The sequence below is a fragment of the Phyllostomus hastatus genome, unplaced genomic scaffold (genome assembly GCF_019186645.2).
Source record: "Phyllostomus hastatus isolate PE091 unplaced genomic scaffold, TTU_PhHast_1.1 phas_contig_80, whole genome shotgun sequence".
Lineage (NCBI taxonomy): Eukaryota > Metazoa > Chordata > Mammalia > Chiroptera > Phyllostomidae > Phyllostomus > Phyllostomus hastatus.
In genome coordinates, this window is record NW_025333960.1 from 9,157,537 (window position 1) to 9,177,887 (window position 20,351).

Consider the following 20,351-nt stretch of genomic DNA (forward strand, 5'->3'; position numbering starts at 1 on the left):
AAGTTTTTGGTCATTATTTCTTCAAATAGGTTCTTGTTCCCTTGCTCATTCTCTTTTCCTTCTGGTATTCCCATGATGTGGATGTTGTTGTGCTTCATGTTGTCCAAGATGTTTTTTCAACTCCCCTCACTTTTTAAATTCTTTTTTTTTTTCTGCTCAGCTTGGGTATTTATTTTCTACCTTGTCTTCCAAACCACTGATTTGATCCTCTGCTTCATCTAATCTACTGTTTATCCCTTCCAATGTACTATTTATTTCATATATTGCATTCTTTCTTTCTAACTGGTCCTTTTTTATGGTTTCTGTGTCTTTTTTCATACTGTTTAGTATCTTTATAATCATTACTCTAAACTCTCCATTTGAAAAATTACTTGCTCTATTTTATCTAATTCTTGTTCTGGAGAATTCTCTTGTTCTTTCATTTGGGGTCTCTTTCTCTGTCTTCCCGTTTTGGCTGCCTCTTTGTGTCTATGTATGAGGTAGATCTGCAAGACTCTCGTGAAGGTCTAAGTCAAACCCTGCTTGTGACTGGCCCTGGACAACCTGTTTGGAGGTATCAGTGATCCAGAGCTTGTCGTTCCCTCTGCTGGGCTTGTTTGTGAACAGAATAAAGCAGGCTATACAACAAAGCTGGCTTTTACCAGCACCAGGCCTGGGAGAAGGTAGCAAAATTCTCAGAGCTCCCAGAGATCCTCCTCTGCCTGCAGGCTTTCTGTTAAGCTTAAAGAGTGCAGGCCTTCCACCTGTATTGCTCAGCAGCTGGGCTTAAGTATCATAGGGTGCGGCAGAGTAATTCCTATGGGTGGGGCTACTGCTTCCCCTCAGGCTGAGGCCACTTGGAGGGGATGGCTCTGCCTGAGAATGACAGTGTCTGCAGTATGAGTAATAACTCAGTACAAAGTGCTGGCAGCTGTTCTTTCAGTTGTCTCCCCACAGCCACCAGCCCCAGGCTCTCCTCTCAGGTCTCTAGTCCACTCTGCCCTCTCTCTGCCAGAGCCCAGGGTAAGTGGCTGCAAATGAAATTTTGTGTGTTATCTCCTTAAGAAGCTCTCTCTGTTGTAGACAGAGACCCTGCAGCTTTTCACAGCCGTGTATCATTTGGGTTCCTCCTCTGGTTCTGGTGCTGTAGGCTGGGAAGCCCAGCTTGAGGTTTAGAGCCCACACTTCTCAAGAGGAACCCCCAGCCATTGAAATATCCCTCTGGAACTTCAGCTGCTGCCCATGGGAGCCCACTCAGTCCTCTTGCACCTCCTGTGTACTATCTAGCAGTCACATTGTGGTGATGTGGCTTCTTCCATCTGTGCATGGTTATAAAGCTTCTCTCCAGCTAGTGTTCAGTTAGTTATTTTGGATGATTTTTCTATAATTTAGTTGTAATTCCAGTTTGATCCTGGGAGGAGGTTAGTGTAGCTTCCATTTACTCTTCCACCATCACTGACAATAGCAGTAGTCATCTGTGAAGGCTAAAGCCACCAGGTAAAAGACAGAGGAAGCCCTGACCAGTGTGACTCAGTTCGGGCATTGTCCCACAAAACAAAAAGCCGCCAGTTTGAATCCCCATCAGGGCACATGCCTGGGTTGAGGGTTTGAGGTGCATACAATAGATAACTGATCAGTTTCTTTCTCACATCGATGTTTCTCTCCCTCTTTTTCTCCCTCCCTTCCCCTTTCTCTAAAAATAAATAAAATCTTTTTTTTTTTTTAAAAGACTGGGAGGGAACTTATCACCAAGGGATCATATTTTCACCATCTGAACCCACTGATCAAACCTAGCATCACCAAAAGCAGGGCCACTAGATATTATTATTGTGTACACTGTACCACTGTACCCCAGCTCCCCAAAACTGAACCTGAATCTAATCAGCCTTTAGCTCTAACTTCCAGTGTATATGAAAGAGAAAATAAAGTAACGAGTTAAATAAGCACAGGAAACAATCAGCCAAATCCAGGATGTGGTATATTATCCATTATAACTCACTCATTTCTTCAACATTTCAATGCAATTTTAAAAGGCAGTGAGGGGAAGAGGAATTATTTTAGAATAAAATAAACTTAAAAAATGTAACAACCAAATTCAGTAAGTAGACTTTGTGGGAATTTTAATTTGACTAAAATAACTATAAACAACATTTAGTCAATTAGGGCAATCTGAATATGGACTGGGTATTAAATATTAAAGAAGTATTGTAATTATTTTAGGTGTGGTAATGACACTGTACTATATAAGAAAATTTACTCTTTGTTGTTGTTGTTGAGTTGCATAACTTAGGAACTTTGGAGGTTTAGTGAAATTATTTATAACACTCCAACAAAAAATAAGGAAGAGGCCAGACAGACTGATGAATGCATGAAACAAGTATGGCTATTGAAGATGGGGAGCAGGTATAGGGCAGTTCACTGAACTCTCCATTTTGTATATATTTGGAAAAGTAAAAACAAAACAAACTAAAAAAACCCAAACTTTATGTGAAGGTCAGTGCCAACAGTAGCCAGCACTTGTAGTATGACTGACCGAGCAGTTGAAAATAGTGAACACTGTGATTTCACAATTCTAAGAAATATGTTGATAAGAACACACATGCAGGGCTTGAAAGCTGTCACTAATAATGTACACTATGCAAACTACCGAAGCAGAAAACTGGTCGCTGTGACTTACAATGGAGTTGATAATAACAAGGAAAAAGGACAGCTTACTAAGAACCCTCTGGCACAAATGCCAGAGGGAAGAAGGAAGAGGGGAGCCTGTAGCTAAGATGAAGAAGATGGAGATGAAGGTGGAGCAGGTGTTTGAGATGAAGGTCACAGAAAAAGTTCAGAAACTGAAGGACTCTAAAGCTGAGCTCCAACAGCATCATAAGCAAATGAAAAAGAAATTGGGGGCACAAAACAAAGAACTAGAGGAAAAACATCATCAGTTTGAACATAAGAAAGCCAACTGGGAAGCCCAACAATGTAGTTTTGAACAGCAGAATCCTTCAAGAACCATGGAAAGGAAGAAGAAAGGGAAGATTTTTAAATCCTCTACTGACCATCAGTTACATATTAGTTGCCAATATGCCAGTTTGGAAATCAGTGTTTGTTGGATCCATTAGACCAATTTGTACCAGTTTTATCCTTAGTGATGAATTTAACAGCATGACACCCCAAAATATTATTTTTTGTTCTTGATGGAGATTAAGATGCCTTGAATTGTCCAGGGTGTTGTGTACTTAGAAACTAACAGCTCTAAGTGCCTTTCCTACCCTTCCTTCCTTCCTTCCTTCCTTCCTTCCTCCCTTCCTCCCTTCCTCCCTTCCTCCCTTCCTTTCTGTTAAATAGATGTCTTCAATTTAATGCAAGAAAACATTTTACTATTGTACAATCATGTAGTGGTGGCTTGACTGCTTACAGGGTATTCCAAAATAAAAGGACTCTGAAAGGTTTTTTACTGCGGATAAATTGCCATAATATGATACAAACTATGTTTCTCTATGATAATTATAATACGAAGGTTCCACCCAGCGCAGCTTTTTGACACTTCCATTGTATAAAAATACACGTGGAAAAAAGAATGTGTATGCTACCATGAACCTAAAGCTTTTTTGTAACAGCCTTTATTTTGGTTGTTTGTACATTGTTTTGGATTCTTTAAATAAATACTATTCTCATTTATTGCCCTCTTTAACTTAGCTATTTTCCATATATTGGCCCTGCTAAAATAGAATATAGCATCTAAAGGGAACTTTCTTTTAATTCTCTTTTTACACTGTATGGTAAGTAGCAAGGGGAAAATACACTTATACATCATTTCTAGGCAAAACTGTGGAGCTAACAACCAACCTCTTTCTACCTATGTGCAGTCTCTTTATTTTATTGGAAATGGGAATTATGGCCTCTTGAAAAGAAAAAAAGTCACCATTCTGCTGTTAGCTGTATTCATATATTGCATCTCTATATTTTTTGTTTGTATAGTAAAAAATTCATATAACAAACAATGTTGTGATGTAAAGTGTGGTTAGAGATCTCGGTTCCCAAAACCATAGGACAGCAGGGATGAAAATGAACTACAGTGGTTACTCTTACCTTAAGAAAAAGTCTGGAAAAAGAAACTAATTTTCTTATATAAGGCAGCTGGAAGAGAAAGCTTGCTAGACAAAATATGAGCCAAAAGTCCAAAGAATGAGACAGGAATGGAATGCTGAACTCTAATTTCGGTCCTCTCAGAGGTCTGGGTACCACCCATGAAAAGTATTGGGAGTATTTCAACCTGAAAGAGAGGAGTGGCCACACGTTTACAAAGGACATCAAAAAAGCCTAATGTGGAAGAGAACTGCTTACAATATGGCTGAAAGAGTACTGCTGTACAAAAACCCTGAAACATCAATATTTTGTCCTAGAAAGTAAAAAGATTAATTTAAAGTGAAAGATAAAGTGATATTATAAACTCTCTGGAAGTTTAAAATGTATTAAATCCTCAAAGGTAAATAATTTTTAACATGGGAACTAGCCCGGAAAAACACAAGTTGCTTCTAAAACTGTAGAGATATGAACATGAATAATTATTCCTTCTCAGTAGAAGAATCACAGACTTCCCTTCTTAGAAGAAGCTGAATGGCACTGTTACCCTTGTGTGGTGGTTAAAACACACATACATTCACACACATTATTTTAGGCAATGCTAAAAGTGCATTTGTGTTTGTGGCATCCATGTTAAATTAAATGCTTGTATATGTACATTAGGGGTTAATATGCTTACTTTCTTTTTTACTTTCATTGTACATAAAATTAACTTACATTTAATGATGTAAAATAATTCAAACCTTCTTTTAATTGACCTGCCATAATTTTTAAAAAGTTATAGCCATCAAAACCACAGCATAAACTGTTTATCTTGGGAGAATAATACATTTCTAGTATTATAAAACACTTCTATGTGCTGGAGTACCTTCTATGTGCTAGACACTATACTAGCTACTAGAAATACCAAGATGAATCCAAGATAATAGAGAAAAAAACATTTCTGTCCCAGTTCTCTCAAAATTTCACTACAAAACAAGGAGGAAAAACAAACTGAAACACCAACTCCGCCTTGGAAGACCTAAGAGCTAAATGTAACTGACTCAGCAGTCTCCTCCCAGGCAGACGTAACCACAGAACTCTGGGAAGACTCAGGGGGTGGAGACACCATATATTGCAGATGCAAGCTTATTTTAAGGATGGTTATGCCTCCACATCTCTGTTTCTCTTCTCCCACAACTATAGGAGATGAGAGGGTTATTCTTTAAAGAAATTAAACCAAAGAGGCCCTGGGCTAGAAACAGCAAAAATTGCAGAATGAAGATGAGGATGAAAAGGAGAGTAAATGACATCATGCTGACATCAACCCCTTGGAATCCCAGAACATTAGCAGCCAGCCAAACTACCCCAGCCCCACCCTAGGCAAGAAACTCAAAGATTCTTCTCTGAAAAAGTTGTGCAACCCCAAAAGGTAAGATCTATAGGTAGTGAGATAGAGGACTCTTCAGTGAAAAAGCCAGGTTGTCCTCCAATCCTCTGAGAATGAGGCAAACTAGATTCCATGCTCTGTCTATAAGCAAAGGACTTCTAGACAGCATTAGAGTGACTATTACGTATGAATGGATGGCCCAGATCACTAGACATTTGAGGAAATGGAAGCAGTGCAAAGAGTAGAAGGAAAAACTGTTAACAATCAAACTCTGATTATCAGTCCCAGGAAGAAAGGAAAGACATCTATAACACAACAACAGTATTGGGGGGCAGGGAGGGAGGTGTAGTAGGGAGGACACATGGAGACTTGACTTGGGGTGGTGAACATACAATACAGTGTACAGATGATGTGTTGTGGAATTGTGTACCTGAAACCTATATAATTTTGTTCACCATTGTCACCTTAATACATTTAACAAAAAGAAGGAAAAAAAGAACAGTATGTCCCCAGCAAAGGGACAATCACAGAAGGGCTCTTGGAAATTAAAACTGAAAAGGCAAAATTTTAAACATTAATACAGAGCCTGAAAGATAAAGAAATCTCAGTACATATAATCCAATACAAAAAAACCCAGATAATATGATTATTCATTTAATAAATCAGTGTTTACACTATTGTATTCCAAACAAGTATACGATACTAATTTATTCAATGGATTGTCAAATTATTGCTTTAATTAGAAGTAGTGATAAAACTGCACTGGAGAGGTAAGAGATAAGAGAGTTAAACCATCATCTACCATAATAAGAAGTTAACTAATAGTTTCTAACATCAAAGAAACATGAGAGTAACATAAGGATATTATTTAGAATTATGTGAGTAATACAATACCAAAGAGATGAAAGTGGTTGTCACTGGCACAGATTAAAGGATTGGAAAGAAGAGACATAACACAGGATTGTTTTAGCACTATGGGCATATATCTAAAGTATGGACATATATTCCACTTTGATAAAAACAGATTAATTTTAAAAGATCAATATGATACCACCCCTGTTTTTAAGTTTATACTCTATTAGAAGAGACATGCAAAGCAATAATTGTAGTAGCACGTACTACATGATGTAACAGGAGCAATGTGAATAGCACAGAGGATACTATCTCTGTCAAATGAGAAAGGTCTCTGAGACAAGGAGACACTTGAACTTTAGTTTTAGGGGTGAAAAAGAATTAACTGGTCAGAGAGAGGATGATGAGTATTTCACCCAGCTATAGTCTAAGTTTTCCTTCTAAAACACAAATGATAGCATTCTATAAACACACTTTTGAAACTTGCTATTTTTTTCACTTCATACATTGTAGAGACTTTCTTCAAAAAGCCCTTAAAAATAATTTTTAGTTTCTCAAGCTTGTTTTACTGAAGTCTCATATAAAGGAAGATAATCTATTTTTAATATGCTAAATACCCATTTTTATTCACAACTATAATATATCCTTCTTATAAAAAATTAAATAGTATAAAAAATTAGAAATAAAAGATTTAAAAATCCCTTTGTTCCTCCTCACAACTTCCCAAGGATAAGCCCTTTTATTTTCCTCCTAGGCCATTTTCTATAAAAGTGGTAATACACATTTACAGAGTGGGGCAAAAGTAGATTTATGGTTGTAAGTACACAAAACAGACTTGATTCTTGTATTATTATTTATTAATTCTTGCATTATTTTCTATTCGAACAACTGTAAACCTAGTTTTGCTCCACCCTGTATGTAAATGCCATTAAATATAAGCAAATGTAATATAAAATGCTTTATACACCTATTATATCTTAGGCACACACTAGACTATACACAAAGAATACATTTATAATCTTTATTTTTATCCTCATCAGAGGATATGTTTATTTATTTTAGAGAGAAAGGAAGGATGAGAGGGAGGAAAGAAGGGAGAGGGGAAGAGAGAGAGAGGTAAAGAGGGAGGAGAGGGAGAGAGAGAGAGAGAGAGAGAGAGAGATTAGTAAATTGTTTCCCAGGTACATATGCTGACTAGGGGATCAAACAATCTAGGTATGTGCCCTAACCAGGAATCAAACCCACAATATTTTGGTGTACAGGATGACACCAAATAACTGAAACACTGGCCAGGGTACATATATGCTTTAAAGTCTCTTACAGTCAAGGACTTTGTGATAAGAAATATTAAGAAACTTTACAGCATGTCACCTTACCAACACAATCACAGCACTCATCCCAAAGGGTCCCAAGACACAGCATACACTCCTTGCAGCAGGAACAATTTCCTTCTCCAGGTCGGCACTGGCAGAGTTCCTAAAAATAAGACAGATGTTCAAACTTAAAATTCCAAATAACTATATTTAAAATTGTTAATTTTTTGCAGTAAAAAACATTTGCATTTATAGTAATTTACTCTTCATTCATTTTTTAATTAAGAATCATTAATTGTTATAGGAATGTAAATACCCACCATGTCAAGTACATTTGTATTTTCTTTTTTTTTTTAAAGTATATTTTATTACCCTGGCTCGTATAGCTCAGTGGACTGAAAAAGGGGGCCTGAGAACCAAAGGGTTGCAAGTTCAATTCCCAGTCAGGGCACAAGCTTGGGTTGTAGGCCAGGTCCCCAGTAGGGGGTGTGCAAGAGGCAACCACACAGTGATGTTTCGCTCCCTCTCTTTCTCCTTCCTTTTCCCTCTAAAAATAAAGAAAATCTTTTTTGAAATACAGTATACTTTATTGATTATGCTATTACAGTTGTCCCATTTGTTTTCTCCCCTTTATTTCCTTCCACCCTGCTCTCCCCCTACCACCAGCATTCTCACCCCTTAGTTCATATCCATGTGTCATACATGTAAGTTCTTTGGCATTATTTCCTATAGTATTCTTAACCTCCCCCTGTCTATTTTGTACCTATCCTTTATGCTTCTTTTTCCCTGTACCTTTCCCCCCATTTTCCCCCTTCCCTCTCCTGCTGATAACCTTCCATGTGATCTCTATTTCTGTGGTTCTGTTCCTGTTCTACTTGTTTTTGTAATTTGCTTTGGTTTCTGTCTTTGTTTTAGGTTCACTTGTTGATAGTTATGAGTTTGTTGTCATTTTACTGTCCATATTTTTTATCACCTTTTTTTTCTTAGATAAGTTCCTTTAACATTTCATAGAATAAGGGGCTTGGTGATGATGAACTCCTTTAACTTGACCTTACCTGGGAAGCACTTTATCTGCCCTTCCATTCTAAATGATAGTTTTGCTGGACAGAGTAATCTTGGATGTACGTCCTTCCCTTTCATGACTTCAAATACTTCTCTCCAGCCCCTTCTTGCCTGCAAGGTTTGAGAAATCAGCTGACAGTCTGATGGGAACTCCTTTGTACGTAACTCTCTCCTTTTCTCTTGATGCTTCTAAGATTCTTTCATCTTCAATCTTGGGTAATGTAATTATGATGTGCATTGGTGTGTGCTTCCTTGGGTTCAACTTCTTTGGGACCCTCTGAGCTTCCTGGACTTCCTGGAAATCTAGTTCCTTTGCCAGATTGGGGAAGTTCTCCTTCATTATTTTTTCAAATAAGATTTCAATTTCTTTCTTTTCCTCTTCTCCTTCTGGCACCCCTGTAATTCAGATGTTGGAATATTTAAAGATATCCTGGAAGTTCCTAAGCCTCTCCTCATTTTCCTGAATTCTTGTTTCTTCATTCTCTTCTGATTGAATGTTTATTTCTTCCTTCTGCTCCAAATCATTGATTTGAGTCCTGGTTTCCTTCCCTTCACTGTTGGTTCCCTGTATATTTTTCTTTATTTCACTTTGCATAGCCTTCACTTTTTCCTCTATTTTGTGACCATACCCAACCATTTCTGTGAGCATCCTGATGACCAGTGTTTTGAACAGTATATCTGATAGGTTGGCTATCTGTTCATGGCTTAGTTCTATTTTTGGAGTTCTTTCATTTGGGCCATATTTCTTTGTCTCAGCACACTTGTTATGTTGTAAGTGGCAGAGCCTTAGGTATTCTCTATGGCCGGGCAACCCCCATTGCTGCTATGTGAAAAAAGGGAACAATGCCACTTGTGGGCTCTCTGCTGGCTTTCAGTCACTTCCCCCTGCTACTCACAAGCAAATCTGGCCCTTCTGGTGCTGATTCCCAGATGGGTGGTTTGTGTACATTCTAGGACCCTGTGAGTCTCTACAGTGAACTCTCTTGTGAGGGTGGGAGTTTCTCCTGCTGCTACAACCCCCACAGGTTCTTATAGCCAGAGGTTTTGAGGCTTTATTTCCCCACAATGGAATCCTGGGTTGTGCAGTCTGTTTAGCTCCCCAGTTGTTCCTTCCATTTATCTGCCTGCAAATGTGGGACCACCTGCTCCCCCAGCTGCTGCCTTGCCCACCCTGGCCCTCCAACAGCTGCAGTGCTCAGGAGCCTCTCCACCCCAGCTGCCCATCTCTGTCCCTCCTACCAATCTGGATCAATGTTTCTTCTTTAACTCCTTGGTTGTTGGACTTCCATACAGTTCAATTTTCTGGCAGTTCTGGTTGTTTTTTGTTTTAAATTTGTTGTTGTCCTTCTTTTGGTTATGCAAGAAGGCAAAGTGTATCTACCTACACTCCATCTTGGCCAGAAGTACTGTATTTTCTTTTGGACACATTCAGTGAACACATTTTGGATTTACCTTATTTTGAAATATTTATACAGTAAAACATTTTACTTTATAACCAATAACTTTAGTCCCATACACTACCTTAAAAAGTTATTTAATACAAGCACAAAATCTGCTTTTCAGCTATTAGTTTCATTGTTCAAATTAATTTAAATGAATAGCCAACTTGACATAGGAGCTATGGTTTCTCAATGTATAGAGTGTGAACAAAAGCATCCTATAAAAACTGTTATTTTTGCCCTGGCCAGATTGCTCAGCTGGTTGGAACGTCATCCCGTGCATGAAAAGACTGTGAGTTTGATCCCTAGTCAGGGTACATACTGAGGTTGCAGGTTCAATCTCTGATAGGGGTGCATACTGAAGGCAACTGGTTGATACTTCTTTTATATTGATGTTTGTCTCTCTGTCTCTCTGTCCCCTCACTTCTTCCTCTCTAAAGATCACCCTGTATGCAAGGGTGAAGATCACCCTATCTGGAAATAGATTGTATCTCTTGATCAGAGGAATGGCAATGTTACACTGACAAGAGAGTGAACACAGTGAGGGGAAATACCTGCTGTCTTCTTTGTAAACAGTGTATCACACCATGCATACTGTTTTAGTATGTTGTATATCAATAAATAGCAGTTCTTTTTCTATTTTTTTAAACCTCACCTGAGAATATGTTTATTGATTTTAGAGAGAGAGGAAGGGAAGGAAGAAGGGAGGAGGGGGAGGAAAGGAGAGAAAAAGAGACAGAGAGAGAGGTAACATCAAATCTGCTCTGAGTATAGCCCTCAAAGAGTATTGAATGCTTCCACTCTTTCTCCTAGAACTTTGCCCAGCTGCCATATGTAACCTGGGAGAAGGCTAGGTTGGCAAGTTGGTCAACCTGAATCCATCCTAGCTCATCCAGCCTCTAACTAACCAGTAGCTGACAACAGAAACAGGAATGGGCCCAGAAGAACCACTCTGCTGATAACAGGTCCAAATTGCCAACCCACAGAAATAAGAGCCAAATAAATGGTTATTATTTTAAGCCACTAAACTCTGAGGTGGTTTGTTACTTAATGAAAGCTAATTAACACAACTTGCTTTATAAATGAAGATTCAAGGTAATTCCGTTAGCCTTTAACACCCGACAGCCACTCCCAAATAGACACAACTTAAAAGGGAAATTCTGTAGCTGCCATTGCCTACTTGGCTTTCCCTGGGTTATGAGGTAGCACATAATATTTACTCCTATTAAATTCATCTTATTACATTTCTAAACTACTGGAGTTACTTCATCATTCTAATATGACCTATTTTTTGCTACTGATATTTAATCACACTTATAATAAAAACTAATATGTAATTCCTAATTTTTTCTTCTCCAAAACTCCCCTAGCTGTTACACAGCACTGGAAGAATGAACACTTGTGCTATTTTCTAACTAATTTGTTAGTTTGATATCAATGTGTATCTGTAGAGTCAGGCTGTTTTTCACATAATGCAGACTATAGGTAACTGCTAGGCCTGTCAGAAAGAGAGGGACTAAAAGGGCAGAGACTTCCTGATTACAGATGCTTCATCATAAAACTGGTGATGCTTGATTCAGACAAGCTCAAACGTACTTGTAAATCTATTGTAGAAAAACAGTCACCAAAGGTACACTTTGTGACTTCTTTCTCCATGAAAACCTGCCTTTAGTATGAGAGAACATTTTCTGAGAACACATTTTTTAAAAAACACCATCAAGAGTTAAGGATATGGATTCTTTTGGTTTTTAGTTTTATAAAGTTTGCCACTTAGTCACAAGAAATAAAGCTCCTTTTAAATTTTGATACACATTTTACATAGAAAATATCCTTTTACTATCTTAGTTGCTTATATTTACATTATCTATTTAACTCAGGAGAAACGAATTAGAGAAGTAACACATTTATTCAAGAATCCATTTCTCCTTTTCCCCATCTACCAAAGCTTCCAAAAATGGTAGCCTGTTAAATGAATGAATGTATACGATGCTAAATAATTTTTAAATAAATGTCAACTTAATGTCTTCTATTAAAGAAACTGAGTTTTTTAAGCATTCATTTTGCCTTTTGTCAGGTATTTGTGAGGTGTTTTAAATTGAAATGAAAAGGTGAGTGATATCCCAAGATCACTGCTAAGTATTGGAAGGTTAAAACTATGACTACTTAAAAATTGCCTGAACTTGTCTGGATTACCCAGCCCTCAAGACTCAATCTATTTCACTCCCTCTTAATAAATGTCTGTACTTTTACATGTCAGTGCAACAAAATAATGTACAGTAGTAATATACTTATAGATTATAATATGCTGGTAGAATACAAAGTGAGAGGCTATAGAAAGCTGAAACATGAGGGAAATGACTTAAAGATAAACTTCATTACTAATCTGTTAAAAAGACTCCTAAAACTGGATGAATGCCAAGTAACAATATGCTAGCTAATATTTTTTATTTCCATCTTATCACAGAAAAGACTGAAAAATCTTTGTCTTAATAAAACAAATTTAATCACATAAATTAAGAAGTTTTATAATGATTAAGTGTCAGGACATATGAAAATAAAATCTCTATTCTTCATAACTCATGTCAGTATTCTTTATTTCATTTTATTGATTATACTATTATAGTAGTCCCATTTTCCCCCCTTCACTTCCCTTCACCCTGCACACCCTCTCCCACCCACATTTCCCGCCTTTAGTTCATGTCCATGTGTCATAAGTTCTTTAGCTTCTACATTTCCCATACTATTCTTGATCTCCCCCTGTCTATTTTATACCAACCATGTATGCTCCTTATTCTCTGTACCTTTTCCCCCAATCTCCTCCTCCCACTCCCCTGTTGCTAACCCTCCATGTGATCTTCCTTTCTGTGGTTCTGTTCCTGTTCTAGTTGTTTGCTTAGTTTCTTTTGTTTTTGTTTTGTTAATAATTGTGAGTTTGCTGTCATTTTACTGTCCATATTTTTTATCTTCTTTTTCTTAGTTAAGTACATTTACCATTTCATATAATAAGGGCTTAGTGATGATGAACTCCTTTAACTTGACCTTATCTGAGAAGTCCTTTATCTGCCCTTCCATTCTAAATGAAAGCTTTGCTGGATAGAGCAATCTGGGATGTAGGTCCTTGCCTTTCATGACTTGGAATACTTCTTTCCAGCCTCTTCTTGCCTGTAAGATCTCTTTTGAGAAATCAGCTGACACTCTGATGGGAACTCCTTTGTAGGCAACTGTCTCCTTATCTCTTGCTGCTTCTAGGATTCTCTCCTTCATTTTAATCTTGGCTAATGTAATTAGGATGTGCCTTGGTGTGTTTCTTCTTGGGTCCAACTTCTTTGGGACTCTCTGGGCTTCCAGGACTTCCTGGAAGTCTATTTCCTTTGCCAGATTGGGGAAGTTCTCCTTCATTATTTGTTCAAATAACTTTTCCACTTGTTGCTCTTCCTCTTCCCCTTCTGGTACCCCTATAATTCGGATGTTGGAACGTTCAAAGATGTCCTGGAGGTTCCCAAGCCTCTCTTCATTTTTTTGAATTCTTGTTTCTTCATTCTTTTCTGTTTCTTTTTTTTCTTTCTTATGGTCTATTCCATTGATTTAAGTCCCAGTTTTCTTCCCATCACTATTGGTTCCCTGTGCATTTTCCTCCATTTCACTTAGTGTAGCTTCATTTTTTCATCTAATTTGTGGCCCAAATCAACCAATTCAGTGAGCAACCTGATCACCAGTGCTTTGAACTGTGCATCTGATAGGTTGGCTATCTCTTCGTCGCTTAAAAGTATTTGCTCTGGGGCTTTGAGCTGTTCTTCTGTTTGGGCCATTTTTTTTTTTGTCCTGTCTAGTCTGTTACGTATAAGGGGCAGAGCCTCAGGTGTTCACCAGGGTGGGCAACCCAGTCGCTGGGTTGTGTCACTGTATGTGGGGGAGGGGTCTGAGAGGGTACAATGGTGCTTGCTCTACTCTCTCTGGGATTTCAGTCCCTTCTGTTACTTCCCATAAGTAAATTGGGCCCTTCTGGTGCTGATTCCCGTGTGGGTGGGTTTGTGTATGTTCTAGGACCCTGTGGGTCTCTCCAACGAACTCACCTGTGAGGCTGGGAGTCTCTCCCTGTCCCTCAACCTGCACAGGTATTTTCAATCGGTGTTTTGAGGCTGTATTTCCCCATGCTGGGGCCCTGGGTTGTGTGGTCTGTCTCACTCCTCAGTTTCACCTGCTTTGTCTTTGAAAGAATGTGGGACCACTTGGTCAGCCAGCCACCCTGCGCGCCTCACTTGGTCTGCCCACTGCTACCCTTCACCTGGGGTCTGCCTGCTGCCACCTGCGCACTCCTGGTCTGTCAGCCGCTGCTTTGCGCACCGGGGTTCGCAAACTACCGCTTTTTTTTTTTTTTTTTGCTGCAACCCCTCTCTGGAAGGCACCCAACTCCACCTGGTCACGCAACTCTGCCCCTCCTACTGGACTGGATGAATGTGTGTAACTCCTTGGTTATCGGACTTCTGTACAGTTCAATTTTCTGTCAGTTCTGTTTTGTTTTGTTTTGTTTTTGTTTCTAAGTTTTTGTTGTCCTTAATTTGGTTGAGCGAGGAGGCACAGTGTGTCTACCTATGCCTCCATCTTGGCTGGAAGTCCTCATGTCAATATTCTTTATAGGAGATTGGGAAGTAAGGAAAATGAGATCCTTACACCAACCTTTTAGTCTACATTTGTGCCTTTTCAATTTTCAAAAATACTAGGTTGGCCAAAAAGTTTGTTTAGTTTTTTCCATACAATGGCTCTATAGTGCTTAGTTGTCTTTAACTTCATTCAAAAAAATTTTGTTAGACTGTATTGTGACAGCTGTCATATCAGCATGCATTAAAAAAAATCAAAATTGGTGAATTTTGTGCAGCCATTTTAATATTTAAGATGGAAGAAGATATACATGTTCAGCATATTATGCTTTATTATTTCAAGTATAGTAAATATGCAACTGAAACGCAAAAAGAAGATTTGTGCAGTGTATGGAGAAGGTGCTGTGACTGATCAAACATGTCAAAAGTGGTCTGTGAAGTTTTTTGGTACTATTGACATTTTGGGCAAATAATTCCCTGCTGTTGGGCTGTCTTATGCATTAGAAAATGTTTAGCAGCCCCTCTGGCCTCTATCCACTAGAAGGCAGTAGTGGGAGACAGCTGACATACTCAAAATATCCAAATCAATAAAGTTACTGGTGAAAATGAAAAATGTGTCTTTTATTTACAGGAAAAACTAAATGAACTTTTTGGCTAACCCAATACACTTTTCACTTTTCAGGAGAAAATTCCAGGCAAATTTAATATATGACATTTAGGATCTCAAAAACCTAACTATAAATCAAGAGAGCAAAAATATCCCTGGCTGGTGTGGCTCAGTTGTTTGGAGTGTCATCCCATAAATCAAAGGGTCTCGGGTTCAATTCCTGGTCTGAGAAGGCAACCAGTCGATGTTTCCCTCTCTCATCAATGCTCTTCTTTCTCTCTGTCAAAGAGGGCTTTCTCTTTGTGTGTGTGCGTCTCTCTCTCTCTGACAAGCAATGAAAAATGTCTTCTGGTGAGGATTAAAAAAAAGGAACAAAAGTATATGGTAATCATTTGCTTTATGACTATTGTTAAGTCAAGAAATACATAAAAACAATGAATTTCCATATGTAAATTATTATGAATAACAGCCATGTGTAGCTCTTCAAGTTAATTTATGTTTTCAATCTATGTCTTTTAAAATCACACTATTGAATAAAATTTGGTCATAAACATATTTGGAAGTGTATACTTTAATTTTCTTGACAGCAAGTAAACTGTGGTTAGGATTTATGTTTCCAAATATAAAACACATTACTACAGTGCTTTGAATCTAAGTATTGGAAATACAGAAGAAAACAAAACATCTTAAAATGCAACTCTCTGCAATGAATCAAGGATTGCAGAAATAATTACTCCATTTAAAAGAGTTAAGCGGAATCTCCAGGACACTTAAAAAGAAATCTTACCACTAGTTGGTTTAGTCATGAGGTTATAAATGAATCTTCAGTAACCAGAAAGAGGCTAGAGTCAAGATAAAATAAATGCCTTTAAAAATTTCAGATATGCATTTGAACGATAAAAGACTTTGAAAAATATTTACTACATACAGTACAAGGAAAAAAACTCTCGAATTCTTCCCACTTTGGTAAATTCCTATACATTTGTAACAAAATAATGATTTTATACTCTCCTGCACTATAAGCAATTCCCTATTGTAAAAATCTGTCATCATAATTTAATAGCTGCATAATAGTACATTCTATCTACCAAAATTTAGAAATAGACTTTAAGTTCCTCACCCTTTCATAACCTGTCCACATTCTCATTTTTTATCACTTCCTTCAAAAACTTTTCTTTTCCACCTTACTATTATTTCAAAGTCTCCACTTATTAAATAGAAAATGTGGTTGAGATACAGAACTTTCTGTTTGGAAAAATTTGGCTATTTACGTACTTTACTAACTTTACTATGACTAAACTTGAATACTGCTCAGTTGAATGGAATCATGTGATCACAACCAAACACGAAGGTTACAGAATTCCAAAAAAGACTGATTCAATGATTCTATTTATTTACTGCACCACCTCCCAAAGTTTCTAAGAGAGTTCTATTCATCACTAACAGGCATCATGCTAAGTGCTTTATATGCATTATCTTGAATCTCATAGAGCCTGAACAATATAGTTATTTCATTTTTCAAGTAAGATTAGGAAATTTTACATCATTCAATTAATAAGTAGCTGAGGTTTGACCCCAGTTTTGGTTTGCTATGCTTGCTGTTTAAACACTAGAATAAGATATAGGAAACTTATTTCTTATTAATTTAGCATTTCAATAATTATAGTTATTACTTTTTCTTAGAGAGAATGAGTCTACAATTAAAGTTACCTAATCCTTTAGGTTGTTTAATTAGAGGCATTATATCTTTTACTCTTAGTATCTGAACAATTAGAACTGCTCTTGCTCAAGTTTAATCATTGTTTGTAAAGGTAAAATAAGTATCATTGGCCAAGAGTTGCAAAGCCAGTGAGTTGGAATTTAATGATTAATTCTTTTGTTGCTTTAGTCAGTTAATTACCTTATCATCTGCTTCCCCAGTCTGCAAGCCTCAGAGAAAGTGTTGGTGTTACTCATGGTACAGATTAAAAGGCTGAGAAGGAGTGGGTTACTTATTTGTCTGAGTTCATACAACTGGGGCTCTGACATCAGGTCTTCTGACTCAAGACTGTTCCTATTACCACTGCTCTTACATGTGAGAGCCAGAGTAATAATGAAATAAGGCACCTGTTCTCTGTGTGAAGGACTATGCTAAATGTTCCTTAAAAGCTGGTAATCATGTTGTTCAATAATTTTATGATGGAAAAATAAAAATTTTATATTAAATGGAAAACAAATTTATACATTTGGGCTATCTCATATCGACTAACAAGGGTATCTAGAGAGAATTTGGAAAATTCCTTTAAAAGCTTATATAAAATGAAAACTGGCAAAATGAAAAGTTTTGAGGAAGACTCTACTTATTTAAAATGAATTTTACTACATTTGTATTAGGGAAAATCTTGAAAGTAACATAGAATTTCAAATTTTTGAATTCCAAAAGACAGAGGTTTTACATAATCATTCAATTAACTTTAATAGAAAATCTTATTCTCTATACAACTAAGGTTCTGGTGAGATCTTAATCCTCTATACAAAATAAATGATGGTTATCATTCATGTAAGACTAAGACCAGACTTTAAGAGTAAAAACTTATTTTATGAATTTCCAAATTTCCAGGCTAGAAATGGAAACTAATAACTTGAGGAAGAATCTAATATATATCCTGATGTTCGGTTACTGATAAATATTTCCATTCTTTATTGCCAAGAGCTGAGAGATTGCTTAGCATGGCTCTTAAAACAGGGAAACATCATTACGGAGAACACCATAGTCTAGTAGACAGCAAATGGCTGGAACTTACAGGATCTGGATTCAAGCTGTAGCATATAACACCGAGTCTCAGTTTCTCAGTCATAAACATGGGGTGAATGCTGGATTTACCCTTATAGACTTCGGCATCCAAGTAAGATGATGGCTATCAAAATACTTTGGTGACTCGGCAATCCCCCTCATAGATAGGGATGAAACATGTCCACACAAAGACCCATATGTGAAAGTATATAGCAACTTTAATGATAATCACCAAAACCTGAAAACACTCCAATGGTCATCAGCTAGTAAATAGATAAAAAAAATTGTGGTACAGCCACACAATAGAATATTACTCATTAATATAAAGGAAAAAAACTACCTGAAACATGTAATAACTTGGATGAATTTCAAAAGTATTATACCTGGTTGAAAGAAATCAGATAGAAACAAAAGGCTACATTCTATACAATTCTGTTTACATAATAATCTAAAAAAGTTGAAACTATAGGGACAAAAATCAACTCAGTGGTAGCCAGGCAGTAGGGCTGTGGAGGGAGCTAATTTTGACTACTAGAGAGCAAAAGGAAATTTTTAAGGGAAAAGAAAATATTCCCTATTTTGCCACATGAGCATATGTTTATTAAAAATCACAGAACTGTATACCAAAAAAGAGCAAATTGTATGTAATTATACCTCAATAAATATGATAAAAATGCATTGCAGTATCACAGAATACTTTATGTTTGAAAGACCAGTATGGTACACTGCAGTCCATAAATTTATTATTTTAATAAACCAGAATAGAATAATATAAAGCACTATATAAATGCAAGCTGGTATTAAAGAAAGCAATACAGAAAGTAGTTCTTCTAACTCTGAAAATATATTTCTCTATTTTATTTTTAAGCTAAAACTAAATTTCTTGAAACTAACATAAATACTTTTTCTTTTTTTACAGAGAAGTATAAAATATTGCTAGTCAAAAAGGCAGAATACGCTATGACCAGTGTAGTTCAGTTGGTTGTATGCTGTCCTGCAAAAGCAAACAGTCACAGGTTCAATTCTCCATCAGGGCACATGCCTAGCTTGTGGGGATCCCCAGTTGGGGCATGTATAAGAGGCAACTGATCGATGTTTCTCTCTCACACTGATGTTCCTTTCCATCTTTCTCCCTCCCTTCCCCTCTCTCTAAAAATAAATAAAACTCCATTAAAAATGCAGAATACAAAAGTTGGATATATAATATAGTTGTTAAAAATCACCTTAACATAGAATAAAAACCTAGAAAGGACTATATCAAAATACTAACGGGAGTCTGTGTTTGTAAATACAACTATGAATGATTCACTTTCCTTTTTCTACTTCTATGCATTTGGTGAATTTTTTAATATGAAGTATTTTTATAATCGTAAATAAACACTTAATTTATTTGGGTAGTATGACTGAAGATCCAGTTCAATGTTTATACAATTATTTTTAAAAAACACTCAGAACAGAAAGTGAGGTTGTTAAATATTAAATTAAGCAAGCTCTAAGTAATTATGTCTTTTTAAATTGAATTTATTGGGTCACATTAGTTCACAAAACCATACAGATTTCAAGCATACAACTCAACAGGACATAATCTGTACACTGCATTCTGTATCTATCGTACCTGTAATATCTTGATCTAAAAAAAAAAAACACCAAAAAGGACTCAGGGACATGGACACCAGTGTGGTGACTGCTGGGGGGAATAGGGTATAAGGGGACTAAATGGTAATGGAAAAATATATAATAAAGATTAAATAAAAAATAAATAAATAAAATAAAATAACTTTTAAAAGTTTAAAAAGCCTCAAGAATGTAAACACAAAGCTAATTAAGTAAATGCCTATTGCATAAGCATCAGTAATCAACAAAGCATTAGATTGTACCTAAGCTGATATTACTTGCACAACTTTTTCTTAGATCAAATGGGCATTTAAAAACAAATATATAAAACAAAACATCTCCCAATTATTAGGCTTTATTCAAAAGAATAAGCATAACTATATTATATTAGGTTATAACAAACTTATTTCGACAAATACTCTTTAAGGAGGACATCAGACAAACTTAAATCTGGAATAAAATATCTTAGTGAACCTTATCATCATGTTGTTCTTTATAAACTCCAACTGATTGGTAAACTTCTGCTGTGAAAATATCAACTTAAGTGAAACACTTGAGAAAAGTAGTGCTCTCTTTTTTACTAAATAAATCAGCATACAAGTTCATATATATACATGAACTACCAAAATATGTCAAATGTCACCCATTTCTTATATAAACCTAGTAAT

General features: G+C 36.6%; 1 protein-coding gene across 1 annotated transcript in view; it reads right to left on the reverse strand.

Annotated features, from left to right (window-relative positions):
- TWSG1 (twisted gastrulation BMP signaling modulator 1) overlaps positions 1-20,351 on the reverse strand; it is a 65,065-nt gene that overhangs the window by 27,204 nt on the left and 17,510 nt on the right. The window contains exon 3 of the mRNA XM_045850352.1: positions 7,654-7,753. Within this exon, the coding sequence (XP_045706308.1) occupies positions 7,654-7,753 (100 nt within the window). The remainder of the gene's footprint in view (positions 1-7,653; positions 7,754-20,351) is intronic.